General features: G+C 29.3%; 1 protein-coding gene across 5 annotated transcripts in view; it reads left to right on the top strand.

The window, feature by feature from the left end:
• The first annotated feature begins 513 nt into the window (after window positions 1-513).
• Window positions 514-22,001, top strand: part of LOC122634945 (hepatocyte nuclear factor 4-gamma) — a 50,872-nt gene continuing 29,384 nt past the window's right edge. The window contains exons 1-2 of one of the 5 annotated variants that reach the window (XM_043824495.1): window positions 514-591; window positions 628-767. In XM_043824495.1, coding sequence (XP_043680430.1) covers window positions 680-767 — 88 coding nt within the window. In that variant the 5' untranslated portion in view covers window positions 514-591; window positions 628-679. Of the gene's footprint in view, window positions 592-627; window positions 768-14,448; window positions 14,972-22,001 lie in introns of those variants that run through there. The other 4 variants (XM_043824498.1, XM_043824497.1, XM_043824496.1 and 1 more) reach the window with 4 other exon arrangements.

Here is a 22,001-nt window from a genome sequence, read left to right as displayed (position 1 = left end):
GAAAAAGCAGATTAACACGACGACAGCTGATAGCGCGTCAGAGACGCGCTGACGAAACGATCGTTCGTAACGTAACGTTTGTAAGTGCGCGGGCGCACGCGCGCATGCGAACGATATTTTCGAAACGGCCGGCGTAGCGGCCGCCACTCGAAAAAAGTTTCTCATACTCGTTTATTCGCTCGTTACCTATTTTTCCAAAAAAACAAAAAACAAAAAAAAAAAAGAAAGAAAGAAAGAAAAAAAGAGAACAAAAAAATAGATACGTATATATTTAGTGCCGTGCCGATATTACGTTATTATTTCCGTATTATTTCTTTCTTCTTCTCGTTTCTTTTTCCTTCCTTCCTTCTTTCTTTCTTTCTTTCTATCTTTTTCTTTTTTTTTTTTATTTTATTTTCTTCCTCATTTTCTTCCTTCTCTCTTTTTTTTGTTGTTGTCATAGTCGTCGTCGTCGGTTCCATCTCCATCTTTTTTTTTTTTCTTGTCTACACGCTATCCCGGAAATTAAAAAAAAGAAAAAAAATATATATATATATATTTCGTTTGATAGCCGATGTGTGTTGGATCGTAATATATTTGAAAATTTGGTGAAAGAAGAAGAAGAAGAAGAAGAAGAAGAAGAAGAAGAAGAAGAAGAAGAAGAAGAAGAAGAAGAAGAAGGGAGGTTTGACCTTCGGTCATGGAGGACCACGAGATTCAGGAGCTGGTGAACTTTAATGATGACGTCATCGTCGGAGGCGACCTTGCCTCTTCCTCTTCATCCGACAGTGAGTACCATCTATTTCTTCATGATGTTATCGTCTGTGTCATCTTCGTTATTATTATCTATTTTGTATTATCTATTATCTATTATTTTTATTATTATCGTCGTTGGTGTTTTATAGTCGTCGTTATCGCGAATAAGAAACTTTCAATTATTTGCTGATACTGAGAAATTCGTATCGATTTATAAAAAATATTATAAATATCATTGTCGTCGTATTTGATTTAAGAGGAACTCGGAATATACGATTTTCATTTCTCGAAGAAGGAGAAACGTTTCTTCGCGAAGACATTTGAAATGACAATGAAATTATCATTGTTATCGTTGCAACAAGAGAAACATGTTCGATCGTCGATTTCGAAAATTCTATATAGATTTTTAAATGATAATAATCGACGTGTTACAACGTTAGAGAACGTGTTATAATTTATCGATATTCTCGATTAATTTTATAAATATATAATAGACAATATTATCAATATCATCGTCGTAAGAGAACCTGGTATAATATCTTCGTATTCTCGATCAATTTTATTTGAAAAATCGATTAATTTGGAATGTTGTTTAATGATTTCCAAACGTTTCTCTCTCTCTCTCTCTCTCTCTCTTTTTCTTTCTTTCTCTCTTTTTTTGTCTCTTGCTCGTGCTGTTTTGCGATTATACAACGGATCGTGGACATGCGTGTTTCATCGTCATAGCACAGGCAAAAATTCGCACATAACGAAGTGAGTTGCGAGATAAGAACGCGCCCGGCAAAAAGATAACCCTGAGACCCTCGCCTCTCTCTCTCTCTCTGTCTCTCCTTCTCTGTTTCTGTCTCTCTGTTTCCCTGTCTCTCTCACTCTCTGTCTCTCCGTCCCTCTTTTTCCTTATTTCTTTCTTACTTTATTATGCGCACGTTCTATACGAATGTATAAGTAGTATCAAAATGGCAGCCGTGCGATCTAGAAATTGAAAGAGGCTGAACCTATTATCTTCTTCTATAACGAAAATATGCGATTTCGAAGGGGAAAAGAAAGAAAAAAAAAAAGAAAAAAAAAAAAAGAAGAACACACCCTCGTTTCTTTTTATTTTTTTCTGCTCTGTTTTTCTTCTTTGCCTCTTTTATTTTTTTCATTTCTTTTTTCGCTTTTTTTTTTCCTCTCTTGTTTTCGTAACTTCACATTTTGATTTGATATTACGTAGACACGCGATCGATTTGACGAGATAGGAAAAAAGAGAGTGAAACTTGATAGATAAGATAGCGTTCGACGTTGAAGAAATTTGATGTTTTTTTATTACTTTTTCTAAATAATAAAGATTCCCGAAGGTAGAGTAATTTTTGTTCGAACGAATATATTCAATATTCGTGTTTAACGTTACACGTCCTTCTTCTCTCTGGATCAAGAATTAAAAAAGCTATTGTAAAATAATTGAAATGTCTGGTAAGATCGATCGATCGTTTTGGATTTCACGTTTACTCGCATATTTATAGGATTTTTAAGATAACCTGAGTTATAGTAAATTCGTCGAAACGAACGTTGTTTCTTGGATTGTTGTTCCTTCTTCTTCTTCTTCTTCTTCTTCTTTTTTTTTTTCTTTTTTCTCTCGTAAGAATTTGAAATTTTTCGTACGAAACAATTGTGTCGTTTGTAACATATATTTACTTTTTTACATTTTTAAAAATTGCTGAAAGTAAACGTACATTAGTAAGTTTCGTCGAGAATTCGACATTTTTCAAAATATTTCCTACATCGTTACACGAAAGATCCAATTCATCGAACATTATCCGTTTCGATTCCATACATTTTTAAAAGTTTGCGAAAGGTAAAAGAACATTTTTTGGATAAACGATTCAGCGTGTTTCAATTTTTCGGCTCTAAAATTGGACATTTTTCAAAATAATCGTACGTCTCGCACGATCGATCTTAATCAACGATCGTTACGTGTCTCGTTTCTATGCATTTTAAAAGGTTACAAATGGTAAAAGAAATTTTATCGTGATAAACGACGTAGTGTGTCTTTATTTTTTGCCTACAAAAATCAACATTATTCATAATAATCCTACGTCCAGTAGGATCGATCTGACGTAACGAGCGTCAAATGTATTATATTCCTCATCTCTATGCAATTTTCAAGATTATTAAAGTCGAAGTAATGTTTCCGGAATAAATTATTTCGATGATTCTTATTTATCGGGAATTCAAAAATCGATATTTTTCAAAATAATCGTTCGTCTCGCCTTAATCGATCTCTCGTAACACGTAACACATGCGTTATGTGCCTCGTCTCTATGCATTTTTAAAGGTTAGAGAAGATAGAAGAATATATTTGTCAAAATAAACGATTTGATATTTCTCCATTTTTTTTCTTCTTCTTCTTCCTTCTTACTTCTTGTACTTCTTTTTTTTTTTTGTATAACAAGGATTCGACACGTTCGATAAAATAATAATTTTCGTCTCGCATGATCGAGCTAACTCGTTGAACTTTACGTGTAGCTTTGTTCTTGTGCGCCTTTTTATTCTTTTTTTTTTCTTTTCTCCTTTTTTAAAGGTACTAAAAACAGAAAATGTTTTTTTTTCTCTCTTTTTTACTGATAAAGGATTCAATACTTTTTGTTTCTCTCTCTCTCTCTCTTTTTTTTTTTTTCGACGGCAGATTTGAAAATTTCTCGATACAATCGTTCGATAGAAATATTCAACCTTACTCAACAAATTTTAAATCTCGTCTCGTCGTCCATATATTTTTCAAGGTTAGAGAAAGCAAATGAACTTTTTAGAGATAAATGATTTAATGATTCTCTGTCTTCGAGAGAATTTGGCTCTTTTTTCTTCCCCTTTTTTCTTTGTTTCTTTTTCTTTTCTCTTCTTCTTCTTGTTTCTTTCTTTTACCGCGGGAGATATTTTTAAAAATAATCATACGCGTTCCACGCGATCGAACTGACTCGAGAAACTTCATACGTCCGATCTATATGTATTTTTCAAATTTCGGAAAAGCAACCGTACTTCTTTTTCCTCGCGAGATAAACGATTCAATAGTACTCGCTTTTTTTTTCGGCAAGAGTATTTTTTTCTTTTATTATTAAATAATTAAAAAAAAAAAAAAAAAAAAAAGAAAAAAACAGAAGAAAGAGAAATACTCATTCGTCTCGCATCATCGACCTGACTCAACAAATTTTTAAGTAATTAATTTACAAGTGCTCTTTTTCAAAGTTCTTAAAAACGATTGAATTTTTTGTTCTTTCTTTCTTTTCCTTTTTCAAGATAATCGATTTAATAATACCCTCCTCGTTTATCGACGACAGATTTTTTTTTATTTTAAATAATCCTATGTTTCAAGTGATCGTTCTGTCTCAATGAATATAACGCGTCTAATCTATATATAACATATACATATATATACCTTTTCAAATTTCGAAAAAAACTAATGAATTCTTTCGAGATGAACGATACGATAATTTTTCAATATTTTCTTTTTTTTTTGTACTTCTCTTTCAATTTTAAAAATTCTCATTTTCGTTCGTTTCACACGATCAACCTAATTTATAGTCAAACGTGGACAATATCCTCCTTTCTTTTTCTTTTTCTTTTTCTTTTTCGTAACATGTTGCATGCACATCCCTGGCATCCGATCAATTCGTTTCCACCATTACGTAAGTTTTCTAGCGGTGAACAAATAAGTTAAGTTCATTGACGGTGTCAAATAGTTGAGATCGTCTTTTCACAACTTACCGGAACGGTCAAGTTACAGGGTAAAGGTCAGATTTAGTTGAGAGGTCACGACAGGTTTGTCATTTTTGACCTAACTCATCGAACGTTACGTGTCTCATTTATATGTATATGTATATATGTATGTACGTACATACATATGCATATATATGTACGTGTTAAATATTTTTCAAACAAGTAAAATATTTGGAAAACAAATTTCATCGAAACTATACTTATATTACATGTAAATGATTTCATTTCTTATTTTTCAACTTCTTGCTTTTTATTTGTATCTTTTCTGGCGGGAAATTTCGACATTTTTAAAACGAATAATCCTAGTGTTAGACGATCGAACATAACTTAACGATTTATTGAGCGTTACGTGTCCTACCCCCCCCCCTCCCCTACCTTTCCTATCATTCTCTCTCCTCCCTAAATCTATACAATCATAAATAAGTTATAGTGAAACTTAATCAAAGTATTATAAATGATTTAACGTTCTCCTATCTTTTTTTCTCTTACGGGAAATTTCGACATTTTTTAAAACTAATAGTTCACGTTCGGACAGGATCAACGTAACTTATCGATTTATCGAGCGTTACGTGTCCCTTTCTACGATTCTTTTTTTCTTTTTTTCTCTTTTTTTTTTTTTTAATGGCAGCAAATTAATATCAAATTATTATAAATGATTTAATGTTCTTCCTCTACTTCTTCTTCTTCCTCCTTTTTTTTTCTCTTTCTCTCTCTCTCTCTCTCTCTTTCTACGTTTTCTTTTATACACTTTGGCGGGAAATTTCGACATTTTGAAAACTAATAGTTCGTGTCACACGGTCAGATCTGACGCAATGCGGTGACACGTGCATTACGTTCTACGTTTCTCTATGCATTTTAAAACTCGTCTTACACGTCGCCAATCGATCGGCAAACATTTACCTTGGTGGAAGTACGTGAGTTTAGCCGTTTAGAACGTTCATATGTTCAGGGAATTGACAATGAAATGAGATGCAGCGTCGACCGAAAAACATTCGTACGAATAATGCACATCGCCGATGTAAAGAAAGAAAAATGATTGTCGATTCGATCAATCGATTGATCGATCGATCATCCATTCTTTCTAAAGTTTTTCTACATACTTAGATATGTTTTGTTAATGAATGTAATGAACGTAACATCGATTAACCGTGACACTACTGCTTTACTTATGAAAAGTTTTTGTAAAATATTATTCAAAATGGCGGAAGAGGAAGACAAGAAGGAGTCTCTCTCTCTCTCTCTCTCTCTCTCTCTGTCTGTCTGTCTGTCTGTCTGTTCGTATATGTCTACGTGAAACTTATTATTAATTCTTTTTTCTACAGTTTTTTGTAGAGCGAATGTCAAAGAAGTAAAAAAAAAAAAAAAAAAAAAAAGAAGAGAAGAAAATAAGATAAAAATAGGAAGAAAAAAAAAAAAAAGAAAATGTCTGTGAGATACGCGTGAACAATTTTAAAAGGATACTTCTCTTTTCTAAGGACGATTTATTTATCTTTCTCTATCTCTCGTTATTTTACTCTCGTATCTTCTTGTTGTCGTCGTTGTCGTTATTGTTCATAAACAAAGGATGTGTTCCTTTCGATAGCTCAACGGTACAAATATATATTAGAATGTGCTCGATGATTCATTAAACGATACGGTTAACGATATTTACCATTTTATTTTCAAGTGATGAAAACTATCGTGAATGTTTATTATCTTATCTTAACGGATATATACGTACGATAATATAAAATTCGGGAAAGCTATTTTTCTTTATTACGATCGGCCAATAAAAAGAAAAATAATAATAATCCTTGGATAAACATTTGCAATGAAAAAGAAAACAAACATTTGTATTCAAAAGTAATGTCACCTTTCAATAGAACGTTCGTGTTCATTTAGAAGAAGAATTTCTTAAAATATTATATCTCCTTCTTGAACGTACAAAGAAATAAATCAATAGATGTCAAGATTTTGTTATCTACGATTTCTTTTTTTTTTTATCTCTCTATTCAATGATTCATAGAAAAACAAAACGAATGGATGCAGCGAATACGTGAATATGGGTTTCCTTTTTTTCCTTATTTATTTTTTTTTTTTTTTCAAAGTACCCATTGCAATGATTCGACTTATTGGAGTTGTAAATAAATAAAGAATATATGCGTATATGTATGTGCGCGTGTGAGAGAGAGAGAGAGAGAGAAACGCAAAAGATTAGCATAAGAGTAACCTTGAAATTGAAAATAAAGCGTTCGTTCGGCCATTAATATTTTCATCTTCGTTACTCTCGATTCTCGACGAGAAGCTGAGCTCTGTTTCGAGTACTTACTTAGTTACTATCGACGTTTTATCTTTAATCGATTCCGAACAGAGGAGTGCTTTTTCTTTTTTTTTTTTTCTTCTTTTTCTTTCTTTCTTTCTTTCTTTCTTTCTTTTTTTTCTCTTTTGGTTTTCTCGGTAATGAGTTAACATATTTTTGCATTTTTTCTTTTTGTCTTTTTTATTTCTTTTTTATATTTTACAAACTCTCAAGATAGAGATTGACAAACGGACGAATGGAGAGAGACACAGAAAGAAAGAAAGACAGAGACAGAGAGAGAGAGAGAGAGAGAGAGAGAGAGAGAGAGAGAGAGATTATGTTCATTCGAATGATCGAATGGTTATTTCCACGATCTTAAAAAGAGATTCAGACATTCATGGACCGCGAAGAAATCACGTGATTGAGTGTTTACGTGAGATAAGAAACGAAATAATGAAAAGTTTGAAAAAAGAGATATAGAGACATAGAAATAGAGAGATTGAGACATAAAGAGAGAGAGAGAGAGAGGAAGAGAAAGAGTGGGGGAAGAGTACAGTTGATCTTCTCTTCTTATTAATTCATTTGTTTTGATCATGATACCGTTAATTTACCGCTTTCTCCATTTTCCTTCTCATTTCTCTTCCTCGTATTTTACGAGCTCGATTTGATTTTTAAATGAACTTTCATATAAACATCATATATATATATACGACGTTTATATATATATATATATATATCCATATATATGTCATATATATATATATATATATATATATATATGACGTTTATCATATATATGATGTCCATTTTTTGAAAATAATCTACATAAAATTATCATTATCGTAGTAATTCATTCGTTGGCGATAGATCACCAAGTTCGTTACCATAAACGTTGTCGAAATCTTTGAAAGAACGTAAAGTTATGATAAATAACTTGAGTGTTCGCGTAACAAGGAAAAGAAAGAAAAAGAAAGAGAGAGAGAGAGAGAGAGAGAGAGAAACAGACAGACAGAGAAAAAGAAAGAAATAGAGAAATAGACAGAGTATTTAAACGAACGAAGCCCGAGGCTAATCTCCAGAAAATAAGATAGACTCTGGCGTCCTTGAGGAGGTTTTTCGTTAATAAATCGAATACACGTTTCGAATGCATGACAAATCGAAGGTTGCATCCTGTACGAGATGTATGATAAGCTATAATAAACTCATAAGAGTAATCCCCAAGGAGGTCAAACGATAACCTCCGTAAGAAGCACCGTTCCGACATCTTGGATATGCGGACGTTCACCACTATTGGTTTACTGCATCGGTCAATAAGACTTTGATTTGACACCTTTCGCTAATCTTTTGACACATTTATTGCAATTGTCTGGCTTTCCAAAAAAAAAAAAAAAAAAAAAGAAAAAAAAAAAAGAAAAAGAAATAAGAAGAAAAGAAATAAAGAAAAAAGAAGATAAATAAATAAACGAATTAATAAATACATAAATAAATAATAAAGAACAACGACGTCCGTTGCATTGTGAAATTAAAATAGAATTGTAGATTGATGAATACGGATGTTATCATTTTATATTTTATATTAATCGTAAAGAATATTTATATATAAATATTGTAAAGGAATATTTTCAGAATGTTGTACGGCGTATTTTTCAAAATATTTTCTAAATGGAAGAAAATTTATATCGTAGATAAAAAACAGATACATATGGATGCAATAGTTACGACATTATTCATCGTACAGAATATTTTTGTAAATATTGTACAGAATATTTTCAGAATATTGTGAAGAATATTTTTTAAATATTTTCTAAATGCAATAAAAATTTAAATTGTTGATAAAAGGAAAAAAAAAAGAACAGATAGATAACGATACAATCGTTATCACTTTATTCATTGTAAGGAATATTTTTTAAATGTATCATGAAATTTGTTAATACACAATTGTTTTCTTTATTTTTGTTTCGATTTCTTCTTTTCTTTTATTTATTTTATTGTTTAATATTAGAAGAGATATCAGTAATATTAGTAATAAAATTTGTTACAATTATAGCATTCTTGGGAATCTCAATTCCGTTTTTTGGATACGAACGAATTTGATTACAAAAGAAACGAACATCTATATATATAATATGTATATATATATATATATGTATATATATATGTGTAGATATAATATATATAATACATATAATATAATAATATAAATGTATATAGTATATATGTATACATACATTTCTTTTGTGATCAAATTCCTCCATATCCAAAAAATGGGACCAAGGCACTCGAGAATGTTACAATCGTAACAATCTTTATTTACCGATATCTGTTCGCATCGACGAAGAAGAAGATAAAGAAGAAAATTTTCCCGATAAGAGATATACCCCTCTACGGTGCTCTGAGAGTAGTATATAATTAAGTTAGCCGATCTTAACAGCTGTGTTGTATAGACTTTTGTAGAGTAATACGGGAGGGCTAGTAACAGTTAGGTATTTTTTTCGGTTTGTCAAAATTTAAAGATAACGAAAGGCAACGGGGGGAGGGGAGTAGGGGGAGGGTAAAGGAGAAGGAGAATGAGGAGAAGAGGAGGAGGAGGAGTATGTGTAGGAGCGTGAAGTTGAATAGAGTGGGAAGGGAGAAGTGAGAGAAGAAGAGAGAGACTAAAGAAAGAAGAAGAAGGAAAGAAAGAGAGAAAGAGAGAGAGAGAGAGAGAGAGAGAGAGAGAGAGAGAGAGAGAGAAAAGTCATTCTTATCGTTCGTTCCGCTTCGATTGCATTGTCTGTAAACTGTTTTAAAATAGGAAAAAATAATATTTAATGAACTAATCTTTCTCTTCCTCTCTCTCTCTCTCTCTCTCTCTCTCTCTCTCTCTCTCTCTCTCTTTCTTTCTTTCTCGTTCTTTTAGTAAATCAATTTGGTTGCTCATCGATCTACATTACTTTTAAAGATAGCAGATACTGTTTCATGAAATCGTTTAAGAAAAAAAAAGGAGAGAAAATATTAAAAAAAGAGGAGAGAAAAAAGAAAGCAAAAAGAAAACGAAATTTATAAATGTAAGACTATTTGCGAAAAGGCCGAAACGCAAGACTGAAAATAGCGAGGTTTGACAACAGATAAGAACATGTATGAGAGAGAGAGAGAGAGAGAGAGAGAGAGAGAGAGAAAAAGAATTTGTAATAACGATACATTTACATCGTTTACGAAATATATATATATATATATATGTATGTATGTATGTATGTATGTGTATATATGTAAATAGACATATACGTTAAATAAAATGGATAAGGATGCCAGAAGGAAAAGTACAGACTTTACGAGAAGAAGAACGGAACTGTTACGAATTATTTTTAATTTAATTTCTTTTTCTTCTTTTTTTCCACTTTTCTTTCTCTTTCATTTTGCCTCTTCTCTCTCTCTCTCTCTCTCTCTCTCTCTCTCTCTCTCTCTCTCTCTCTCTCTCTCTCTCCCTTTTTCTTCCTCTCGTTCTTTCTTTCTTTCTTTTCTTCCTTTTTTTTTCGTATTTTATTTTATTTTATCTTTTATTTTTTGATTTTTTCGTTACTTCTCGCAAAAAGAAGACGTTCGTTTGCTTATCGTTAGTCGTTAATTGCTTATTAATCGTCCTGCAAATTCGTATTGGCGAGTAACAGCACGCATTCGACACGCATCCTCCTCGTTGTCTCTCATTTTAGCGATAAATAGTTAATCTGTTTTAAAAAACGTAATGATACAATGTAAAAATCTCATATTGTATGCCAAACTGGATGATAATATAATTGTACATATGTACATACACACACGTACACACATACATATATACATATATATATATATATATATATATATATGTATGTATCTTATTGTCAGAATAAATTCATTTGTGAAAATATCAAATTTAACGCGTATCAACCCACACAAATACACAGAGACACATACATATATCACACATATTTGATATATATGTAATTAAATTTTACAAAGTATTATTGGTATTTTACGAAGTTAGATTACGTTAAGAAATATAAATAAAAATAATAAAAATAAAACAAGAAAAAAGATGGAAAGGAAAAAGAAAGAAGAAAAATATATGGTCCTATCGCGTCTGCTAAAAAAAAAGAAAACAAACGATCTCTCCTAATAATTTACAACAACAATAATAATAGCAATAATAATAATAATAATAATAATAATAATAATAATAATAATAATAATAATAATAATAATTTTTTTCTAGAAATTCGACGCGAAGTGACGTTGATGGAAAAAAATGGGATAGGATCGTATCACGAACGAACGTGAGAAATTGCGTTTAACAATTAGATGATTAGGTTTCTACTTAATTGCTTATAGCCGATATCAACTTAGTATTTCAATTATTATTATTATTATATAAAACTTCGTCGAAAAGAAAATTCAACGAATAGATTTGATTCTCTCTCTCTCTCTCTCTCTCTCTCTCTCTCTCTCTCTCTCTCTCTCACTCCGTTTTATTTATCTTCTCTCGTTCTTTCTTTCCTTCTTTTTCTTCTTTTTTCTTTCTTTCACTTATTTTCTTTCTTTTCGTTCGTTTTTCTATTTTTTTTCATTTTTTCTCTTTTTTTTTCTTTTTCTTTATATTAATCAATAAAACGCACAAAAGGTATTTCAATGGAGAATGGTCTACGAGCGCCAGCGTTATTGAAAACACGTTTTGCATAAAATAGTAATGGCTTAGGAAAAAAAGAAAAGAGAAAAAAAAAAAAGAAAAAAAAGAAAAAGAACTAGACGACACGTTGACGATATTACGACGGCTAATCTGTCGTTAAGAAAATATAGTTGACGTCCTCCACCGACTTCGATTGGTTTTCTCGAAGAGGTCACAAAGTCGTTGCATTGCAAACTTGATTATGGCACGTGTAAGCACCTAACTCAGTCTTTTTCTTTTTTCTTTTTTTTTCTCTCTCCTTTTATCTTTTATATATCTAACTATTTCTATCGTCGTTTTTATCATTTACGTAATCTTGCCCTGGAAATATTGTATTTCGATATATCATCATTATTTTCTCCTATCTCTCTCTCTCTCGTTCTCTCTCTCTCTCTCTCTCTCGCTCTCACTTTTTTTTCTCGCTCTCACTTTTTCCTTCTTTTACAGATATAGTATCGTGGATTGTTTTCTCTTTCTATTTTATTATTATTATTATTATTATTATTATTATTATTATTATTATTACATGTATATATATTTAGAAATATAATTTTTATATTTAATTATTAAAATGTATATATGTAAATTATATAAATATAATTTTTATATTTCATTATTAAAAATAAAAAAAAAATATATATATATATAAAATGTAATTAACAGGGTGGGTCAAAGGTTCCTAAAACTTTTTAATTCATCTTAAAAATCAATTAATTCTTTTCCAGTTAACTATTTGCCTTAAAACTTTTCTTTTTTTTTTTTTTCTTTTTCTTTCAAAAACCCCTCGTAATCAGACTTATCAGTAATTTTAGTAATTAATTAGTTATTAATGTTATTAATATTATTAAAAGTTACTTTGTTAGTAATTAGTACTATGTAGGTAATTTTGTAATTTGAAAAAAAAAAGAAAAAAGAAAGAAAAATATCAAAAACAAAGAGTTTCGAAAAAGAGTACGTGATTTTCAAAATTACTTAAGAATTTTTGGTTTACACATTACTCTTCTTTTCATTTTTTATCACGTAATCTTGACCTGAAAAAATTGTATTTCGATACATCATCATTTTCTCTCTCTCTCTCTCTCTCTCTCTCTCTCTCTCTCTCTCTCTCTCTCTCTCTCTCTTTCTCCCTCTTTATCTATCTTTTCTCATTTTCTGTGAATATATAGTAGGATTGTTTTATAAGATCGTCTAAAAGTGGATTTAACCTTGATACCATTAAGGAGAATTCTTTCACCGAACCACCATAAAGACGATGATGATTAAGACTTCAGAAATGGTTCTAAGCAGCGTACTGGAAAACGATCTCATTAAGAAAAGCTAATGTTTTCGATTTCGATATCACAATTCAAATATTACGTTATTTAAAAGTAACATCGTTTATTTATTTAAACGTTAATTATTGACCAACTCTATATATATATATATAGAACGACTTCTTCTTCATTTATTTCATTCCTTAATTTATTTATTTTATTATAAAAAAAAAAAGTTTATTCCATAATTTCACAATATTGTATTTAATTTTTGTACAATAATTTTCGATCAACAAAAAAATATTAACAATTATATATTTATAAATTATATAATATATATATATATATATATATATATATATATATCGAACCGATTCGATTATATACAAGGTGTTTCAAATGTTTTTTTTTTTTCTTTTTCGTTCTAACCTCCTTCCACTCTGTTGAAACATAATTTTTAACTTTTAATAGAAATAAGAAAAGAAGAAAAAAAGGAATATATTAATTATGTAAATGTTAATATTTAAAACGTTAATGAGAAATATTAAATTGTTATTAGTAATATTTACTGTGTATTATACCAAACGATACAGTATAACATAGAGAGATCTATTGCGCTTATTATTTATTCATTGCGATAGACGTAGATTCTTCATGCAAAAAGGAAAAAAATTTTGACACAAAGTCGCACAAGTCGTTGATAATTATCAAAACTAATAATAACCGACGATATAGATAACGACCTTCAAAGTTGTCGTTTCAGTAAACATAATTGATGGCCTTCATCAATTTTTATACTATTTCTATTTACTGCTTCTCGTACGGTGAAAATATACATTAGATATTAATTTATTAATAAATTTCAAAGACAAATATATACATTATCGTTTCATTCTTTTCATTTTAATTGATTCGTATTCTATTTATATTTCATTTTATATATATATATATATATATATATATATATATATATGCATATATTTAACTTTTACATATTAAGCACTTCTAAATTTAGATTTATATTTCTTTTTTTTTTCTTGTTTCTCACTCGTAAAACATACTGGCACAGTTGACGAAGAGAAAAAAGAAATCAAACTGTTAATTACAAAATGCAATTATTGATGTGTCAAGCGTGTTCGCGAAAAAGAAAAACGAAAAAGAAAAAAAAAAAAAAAAAGAAAAAAAGAATAGAAAAAAGAAAGAATGAAAGAAGTGATTTCTTTACGTCTACGAAGTCAATGATCTAATACATTAATACAAACGCTTCTAATTAACTCGCATTAGACTCCTTCCAAAAAAGAAAAAAGGAGAGCGTTAAAAAAAAAAAACAAAGAAACAAAAAGAAAATAAAAATAAAAAAAAAAAAAAGAATAGAAAAAGAAAAAGAAAAAAAAAAGAACGATTCGCTCGAAAGTATAACGACCAAACGATATAAACGATTCAAACCGAAAGTAAACGCGAAAGAGTTTATTATAAATCGGACAATTTCTCTCTGCGGAAGAAAAAAAAATGTAATCGTTTCAAACGTGTCGTTCTTCTCTCGATTAGCTGGCTCGTTTTAAGATAGAAAATTATGCGATAAGAGTTTTCCACGATTCGTCAACGAGTATATGAGCACGATATAGTGTAAGTTCGATACACATACACGCATGCGCGTATGTTCATTTACGAACGTACGTACACGTACATGCATACAAACTCTCTCTCTCTCTCTCCCTCTCTCTCTCTCTCTCTCTCTCACATAAACACACAATATACACACACACATATGTATAAACATACGAATACACGTGTAACTGGTTGGAAAGGAACAAATCAGATTACCGGAATCTCTTGGTTTCCCTCACTCACTCTCAGATATGAAAATCAATCTAAATCTAAACACTCTTGTTCACGCTTAGTTCCTTCATAGAATTCAACGAGTGCTGATCGTAGTCGTCCTCGTTGTCCTCGTTGTCCTCGTTGTCGTTGTCGTTGTCGTTGTCGTTCTTCGTTGTCCAACGACGGTGCTGCCAAGTCTCGATCGAAACGATTCTGAACGATCAGTTGCTGTTAGTGACGGTCAGTCGATCCGTGGAATTCAATCGATGCTTCTTCGTGTTGCTGTCTCATAACGAAAAGATTCTGATGCCAGGAGGACACATTATAATTTCATTATTTTACCCTAGTGATAGTGTTTCGTCAACGTTCTATTTTTAAAGGGAACGACGGAAATAAAACTGTCGCGATTTCTTTCAACCATGCGTTTCGACGAACAATTCTTTTCAACCCTTGGTAAGTTTCTTTTTTTTTTTTTTTTCTTTTCGTTTCTTCTTCTTCTTCTTCTTTCTTTTCTTTTTTTTTTTTTTTTTTAATCTTCTCCCTTTTTATTTTCTTTCTTTCTGTTCTTTTTCTTTTCTTTTTTTTTTTTTTGCTTTTAGATAGATTCGATATGCTTGTATCGTTTTGAAAATTTGCGATAACGTCGATCGAATTGAACTTGGTTTTAAGATCTTTCTGATCTTTTTTGAATTTTTCTTTTTCTGTTTGTTGTTTTTTTTTTTTTTTTTTTTTTTATTAAATGATATGTTTCTGGGATTAAGTGAAATTACGAAGAGTACGGATTTGATTGTGATTTGTTGATCGAAAATGTTGTTTAATCTTTCTCGTTTTTCTTTTTCTTTTTTCTTTTTTTGTTTGTTTTGTTATTGTTGCAATGTGAAGTAAATATTTGTTTATTTGTCATATTGACAAATTCATAAATCTACTTCTATATATATATATATATATATATATATATATATACATATATATGTATATTAATTTATTTAAATTAATTCAATAAAACAATTAAATATTATATATAAGTATGTATGTACGTATGTATACAGTGTTAATTTTAGATTAATCAATTCATTAATCGAGAAAGAACGAGTTTACCAAGATTTATCTATTCTAATATAATCAAGAGAAAAATAAATTTTATTTAAATATCATTCAATTTACCGATCGACTCATTTATATTCAAATTTTCTTCTTACAATATTTATTTTACTTCATGTCGATATTAATTTTATTGATTTACATTATTAGAAATTCTTTACATTTAACGAATTGAAATTCACGGATTGATCTTCGATAAACTGTGATTTTTGACTGATTATTCACGTTGATTTCACGGTAATTATAATGCATTAATAACTTTTACCATGTGTTATAAAATGTTGACGTTTAAAATGAAATAAGAGTATGAGATTAAATTATTTAATTTTTAAAAATTTAAGGATTTCATATATATATATATATATACATATATAAAAGAATAATAAGTTATAAATATATATATATATATATAAACGATAATAAATTATAAAGGATATCGCCAGTATAATTGTAACCAATTAGAATTAATTTTTAATTGCGTTATCTGTTATTGACTATAACAACGCTATATATATACATATATATATATTATATATACATACATATATATAGATAGATGCACACAAACACGATGATCTATTTTTATTCGTCGAGAGAGCATATATCTTGTGTCAGGAAGTAAAGATTTTTTATATTGATTTATTTCTTCTTTCTTCTTTTTCCTTTCTTTCTTTCATTTTCATTCTTTCCTTCCTTCCTTCCTTCTTTCTTTCTTTCTTTCTTTCTTTCTTTCCTCGAGTGAAAGTAAATAACACACTCGCCGTAATACATCGTAAGATTCAAATGATCTCTCTCTCTCTCTCTCTCTCTCTCTCTCTCTCTCTCTCTCTCTCTCTCCTCTTTCGTTCATAGATTTCATCGTCGTAGAAAATCAAATGATTCTACGAACGGAAAATCACTACTTTTATTCGCAAATAGATTTTTATGATCCTTTTGTCGCATCGTTATTATCAAGGTCTACGAAAAATAAAAAATAAATATATAAAAAAATAAAGACCAAACAAAAAAAAAAAAACAAAGAAAAAGAAGAAGAATACTAATAAAAAAAGAGAAGAGGAAAAAGAAAAACGTCATTGAGGATATTATGTAAAAGGAAGAAAAGAACCTGGACGATCTATCGCGTTGTTAATCATCGAAGCTATATATCGTAGACATATTTTTCTTTTCTTTTTTTTCGGTTTGATTTTTTATTTATTCACTCAGTCTTTCTTTTCTTCTTCTTCTTCTTTTTCTTCTTCTTCTTCTTCTTCTGTTTCTTTTTTCTCTCCCCCCCCCCTTTCTTTTTTTGCTTTTTTTTTTTCTTTTCTCTTCTTATATTTAAAGAATATAATATCTTTTTAATTTTTTATATCTTAAGGATATAATAAATTTCATATTTAGAAATTATTATATTTTGGAGGGAATCATTCGTACATCGTGTTTCTTCATCGATAATGATTTTTTATTTACTTATTCATTCTTTCTTGTTTTTTCTTTTTTTCTTTTTTTCTTTTTTCTTTTCTTTTTCTCCGCCCCAGCAAGAGAGAGAGAGAGAGAGAGAGAGAGAGAGAGAGAGAGAGAGAGAGAGAGAGAGAGAGAGAGAGAGAGAGATCTCTATTAAATTTCAGTACGAAATTATTCGTACGTGTTTGTTCGTCCGATGATTCCTTATTGACCAAAACCTTATTTCAAAATTAATCAAGTTTAATTATCAATAAGAAATTCAAATGGAAAAGCTTTTTTTTTTCTTCTTCTTCTTTCCATTCTCCGAGCATATATCAATAAGACGTGTGAGATCTTTCGATGTTAGTCCGTAAGGAGACGAGAATTCCAACGTTATTTACTTTCAAACGAACATAGACGGTGACATAACGACACGAATTAATTATGGACCTTGCGTCTCCTCTCTTATGATCTATACACCAGGGAATATTATTATTTAACGATAGTACACACGTAACTCTTTTTAGAAAATGACGCGGCATATTTCTACATATTTATACGTTGTTATTATTATATTTCGATGAGATCAACTTTTCTATCGATACAATAATCCTTAATAATCCGTAAATAGAGAGAGAAAGAGAGAAAGGTAATAGTAAAAAAGAAAAAAAAATAGTATAATAACAAAAAAAAAAAAAAAAAAAAGAAAGAAAAGAACTCGTCCTTTTTTTCATTAATTTCTTCTTAAAATATGATATCACAATATGATAATGAAATTCGGTGACGTAAAAAGAGAAAGAGAGAAAAAGAGAGAGAGAGAAAGAGATAACGGTAAAAAAAAGTAGTATAATCAAAGAAAAAAAAAGAAAAAAAAAAAAGGAAAAAAAAAAATCTCTTTTTTTCATCAATTTCTTAAAATACGATATCACAATATGATAATAAAATTCAGTGACGTAACAACGGAAAGAGAGACAGAGAGAAAGATCGCTAAAAAGAGAAGTAGCATAATCCAAGAGAGGGAGAGAGAGAAAAAAGAAGAAGAAGAAGAAGAAAAAAAAAACTCTTTTTTTCATCCACTTCTTCTTAAAATATGATATCACAATGTGATAATGAAATTCGGTGACGAAAAAACAGAAAGAGAGACAGGGACAGAGAGAGAGAGAGAGAGAGAGAGAGAGAGAGAGAGAGAGAGAGAAACGCACATGCACACATTCGCACGCACACGCACGCACAGAGAGACAGAGAGATTGCTAGAAAGTAGTATAATAAAAAAATTAAAAAATTAAAAAGTAAAAATTTGAAAATTAAGAAAGACTATTTTCTTTCTTTTTCATCAATTTCTTCTTCAAATATAATATCATAATATAATAATGAAATTCAATGACGTAAAAACAGATAGAGAAAGAAAGAGAAAGAGAAAGAGAGAAAGAGAGAAAGAGAGTAGGTTCCGGAAATGCAAGAAGCTACCAAAGAAATACACCCCTTGACAATCAGAGAAGTGTAACGAGAATGAATCATGTATGGGTGTCTCATTGTCTGTCAGCAGGAACAAGAGCACTCGTGCTTCGTTATTTATCGCGCTAAAACTGACTCACTTTGCACTCGATCGCTTTGTTATACACCATTTCTCTCTCTCTCTCTCTCTCTCTGTCTGTCTTTCTTTTTATCTCTATCTCTCTTTCTCTCTCTCTCTCTCTCTCTCTCTCTCTCTCTCTCTTTCTTTCTTTCTCCTTTTCGTTCTCATTTATATACCTTATTTGAACAAAACTTGAAATTAATTGCAGTTCTTTGTCAGTAAAGTAAACGTTAGTTTTATTGGAGTTTATACGGTTCTGATTCTCGTTGTAATTTTATACGTAGGTACGTAAGTATGCGTACGTGTGTATGTGCATGTGTATTTGAAATGATTCTTGAAATTAGATGATGTAGCTGTAGTCAACGAAATCAGAGAAAATCATGGAAACTTTACGTCTCGGTATCATTTTTATTAGCAAATTGGATCAGCTGATGTTTTATATATATTTGTATTTATTTAAATATTTATTTTAATATTTAAATATATATATATATATATATATATTCGTATGCATTTATCGACGAACGTTTTATTCGTACTAAAGATGAACGTTGTGTTCGTATACGTTTCCTTCTTCGATCGCAATCGTATTATCGAACGTCGATCGATCGATCCATCGCGATACGAGATAAATTCGTTTATTAAACCTGTTAATCCGGGTTTCGATTAACGATCGAGAATTTCTTATCTATCTGTAATACATATATACCTGTTACATAGTGCCAATTAATTGTTTCCAACGGCGATAACATCGTATGCGTCAAGTTTTATTCGGTCTAGTCTATCTCTTCAATAAACGTAATAGCGATTACGTTTGCCTGCTGCTCGCAAATCTCTTTGTTAATCGTACGAATGCGATAATGGATGTAAAAAGATTTTTCTTTTTTTTTTTTTTAGGTTCTCTCTCTCTCTCTCTCTCTCTCTCTCTTTTTCTCTGTTTCTCTTTTGCTTTTTTCCCCTCCTTCTTTCTTTCTTTTTTTTTTTATTTTCTTTCGTCCTTCCTCCACTCCTCGCAAATGTCGAAAAAATTTTGCAGCCCTTATTTTGAGTTTCGACGTACGACAATATAAAAGAGGAGAGTAGAAAGAAGGAAAAAAAAAATGGAGGAAATACAGCATTGTTTATATCATTAATAACCTTGAACAAAGAATTCCGACACGTGCGTAATATACAGGTCGTTTTCTCTCCTTTTTTATTTTATTTTTTTTTATTTTTTTTTTTTAATCGTGATTTAACCAAACGGATTTTCTCACATCGACGGAGTATATGTATTTCTTGTTTTTTTTTCTCTGTCTCTCTCTCTCTCTCTCTCTCTTTTTTTCTTTTTTTTTCTCTCTTTTCTTTTTATCGAAATATATATCGTGCAGCATCTCGAAATATTTTCGATTATTCATTTAAAACTTTTCAAGACCGATCGATAATGATCGTTCAAATTGATAATCTAATAATCTTGTAATATCGAACCAATCCTTTTTTTCTTTTCATTTTCTCTTTCTATGATTTTTCGTATCATCAGTTAATTTTTATAATAATTAATAATGTTTCAACGGAATCATTCAATACAATTTTACTTATATTTTTCTTGTCTTATATTTTTATTATTATTATTATTATTATTATTATTATTACTTTTTATAGTATTTTCTTTTTTATCATATATGATTATACGCAATCTATATTGTATGTATGTATTATTATTATTTGAAATTCATTTTTATATATTCCTTTAATTTCGCATATACATATACATATACATAGACATTAGCAATTGAAAATAAATTTTATTTTCTCTCTCTCTCTCTCTCTCTCTCTCTCTCTCTCTCTCTCTCTCTCTCTCTCTCTTTCTTCTCCCTCTTTTTCACTGTCATGTTATCTTTCGTTAATATTTAGATGAGTCGATCGCACGTGCATACTTTCGAAATATCAAAATTAAAAATAAGAACGCAATAATAACATAACTCGAGAGTAATTTGCGGTTACAATTTTCTAACTTTCTAATTCATCATGGTGTTATTTTTTTTTTTGTTTGTTTGATCTTTACACACGTTTGTCCTTTTTAATTTTATTTAAAAATTAAAAAAAATTGATAGTTCTTTCTTCCTTTCTCTCTCTCTTTCTCTCTCTTTTTGTTTATGCATTACGCTTGTCTTGTGTATTATGTATGGCGTATCTGTTTTTTTATTTTTCAACTTGAGTATTGATTTATTTTATTTTGCACAAGACATTAGTCTTCTTTGGAAATATATTGTATTCTCTCTTTCTCTCTATCTCTTTCTGCTCGTATTAATATTAATATTTATATATATATATATTATATTAATATTAATAATGTAATATGTATAATAATATTAATATTAATATTTTTACAATGTATTAATATTTTTATTATTTTTCAAAATTCACTTTTATATCTCCTTTTAATTTCGTATATGAATTTATGCGTTTGGAGATAAATTTGATTCTCTCTCTTTCTCTCTCCGTTATATCATACGTTATATCACGCTAATATTTAAGCAAATCGATCGCACGTGCATGCTTTCGGAATATCAAAATGATAATAAAAATACGTAATAAAAATACGTAATAAAAATACGACTCGAAAATAATCTACATTTACAATTTCCAAACTTATTAATCCGTTATCATATTATTAGTCACATGTTATTTACCATTCTTCTCCATCATTTCTATTCTCTTCAATCTTATTTTAACAAAATAAATGTTCTTTAAAAATAAATTTCTTTCTCAGTTTTTTTCCAATGTCATTTCGTTTGTATTATACGATCGTACATAATACATTATTACTTTTATTATTTATATCAATATTTTATTATTTTCATTTGAAACTCGTTTTTACTCACTTTCCTTTCAATTTTAATAAATACACGATTATATTACATTGAACGATATTATACATTGAAAATATATTTTATTCTCTTTCTCTCTCTTCCATTCACACACAAACACACAAACACATATTTCGTCAATACTTAAGCGAATCGATCTTACATGCGATTCTCTTTGTATATCAAAGTCAAAAGTCAAAATTAAAAATTAAAAATAAAATGAAATAAAGTAAAATGAACAAATATATCAATAATATTTCAACGTAATAATTCATTAGAAACTTGTCTTTTATTTTTAATATTTACTTTTATTTTTATTTCTTTATTTTTATTATTATCTAGTTAAATTCATTTTAATTATAACTTAATTTAATTATTATTAGTTTTTACATTTCTTTTTTTTTTATTGTATGATTATATGCAATCTAATATTATTATTATTATTATTATTATTATTATTATTATTACTACTCTACTACTACTGCTACTATTACTACTACTATTATTATTATTATTATTATTATTATTATTATTATTA

The sequence above is a fragment of the Vespula pensylvanica genome, chromosome 16 (assembly GCF_014466175.1).
Source record: "Vespula pensylvanica isolate Volc-1 chromosome 16, ASM1446617v1, whole genome shotgun sequence".
Taxonomy (NCBI): domain Eukaryota; kingdom Metazoa; phylum Arthropoda; class Insecta; order Hymenoptera; family Vespidae; genus Vespula; species Vespula pensylvanica.
The sequence above is the reverse complement of the archived record's forward strand: the minus strand, read 5'-3'. Positions and strand labels throughout refer to the sequence as shown.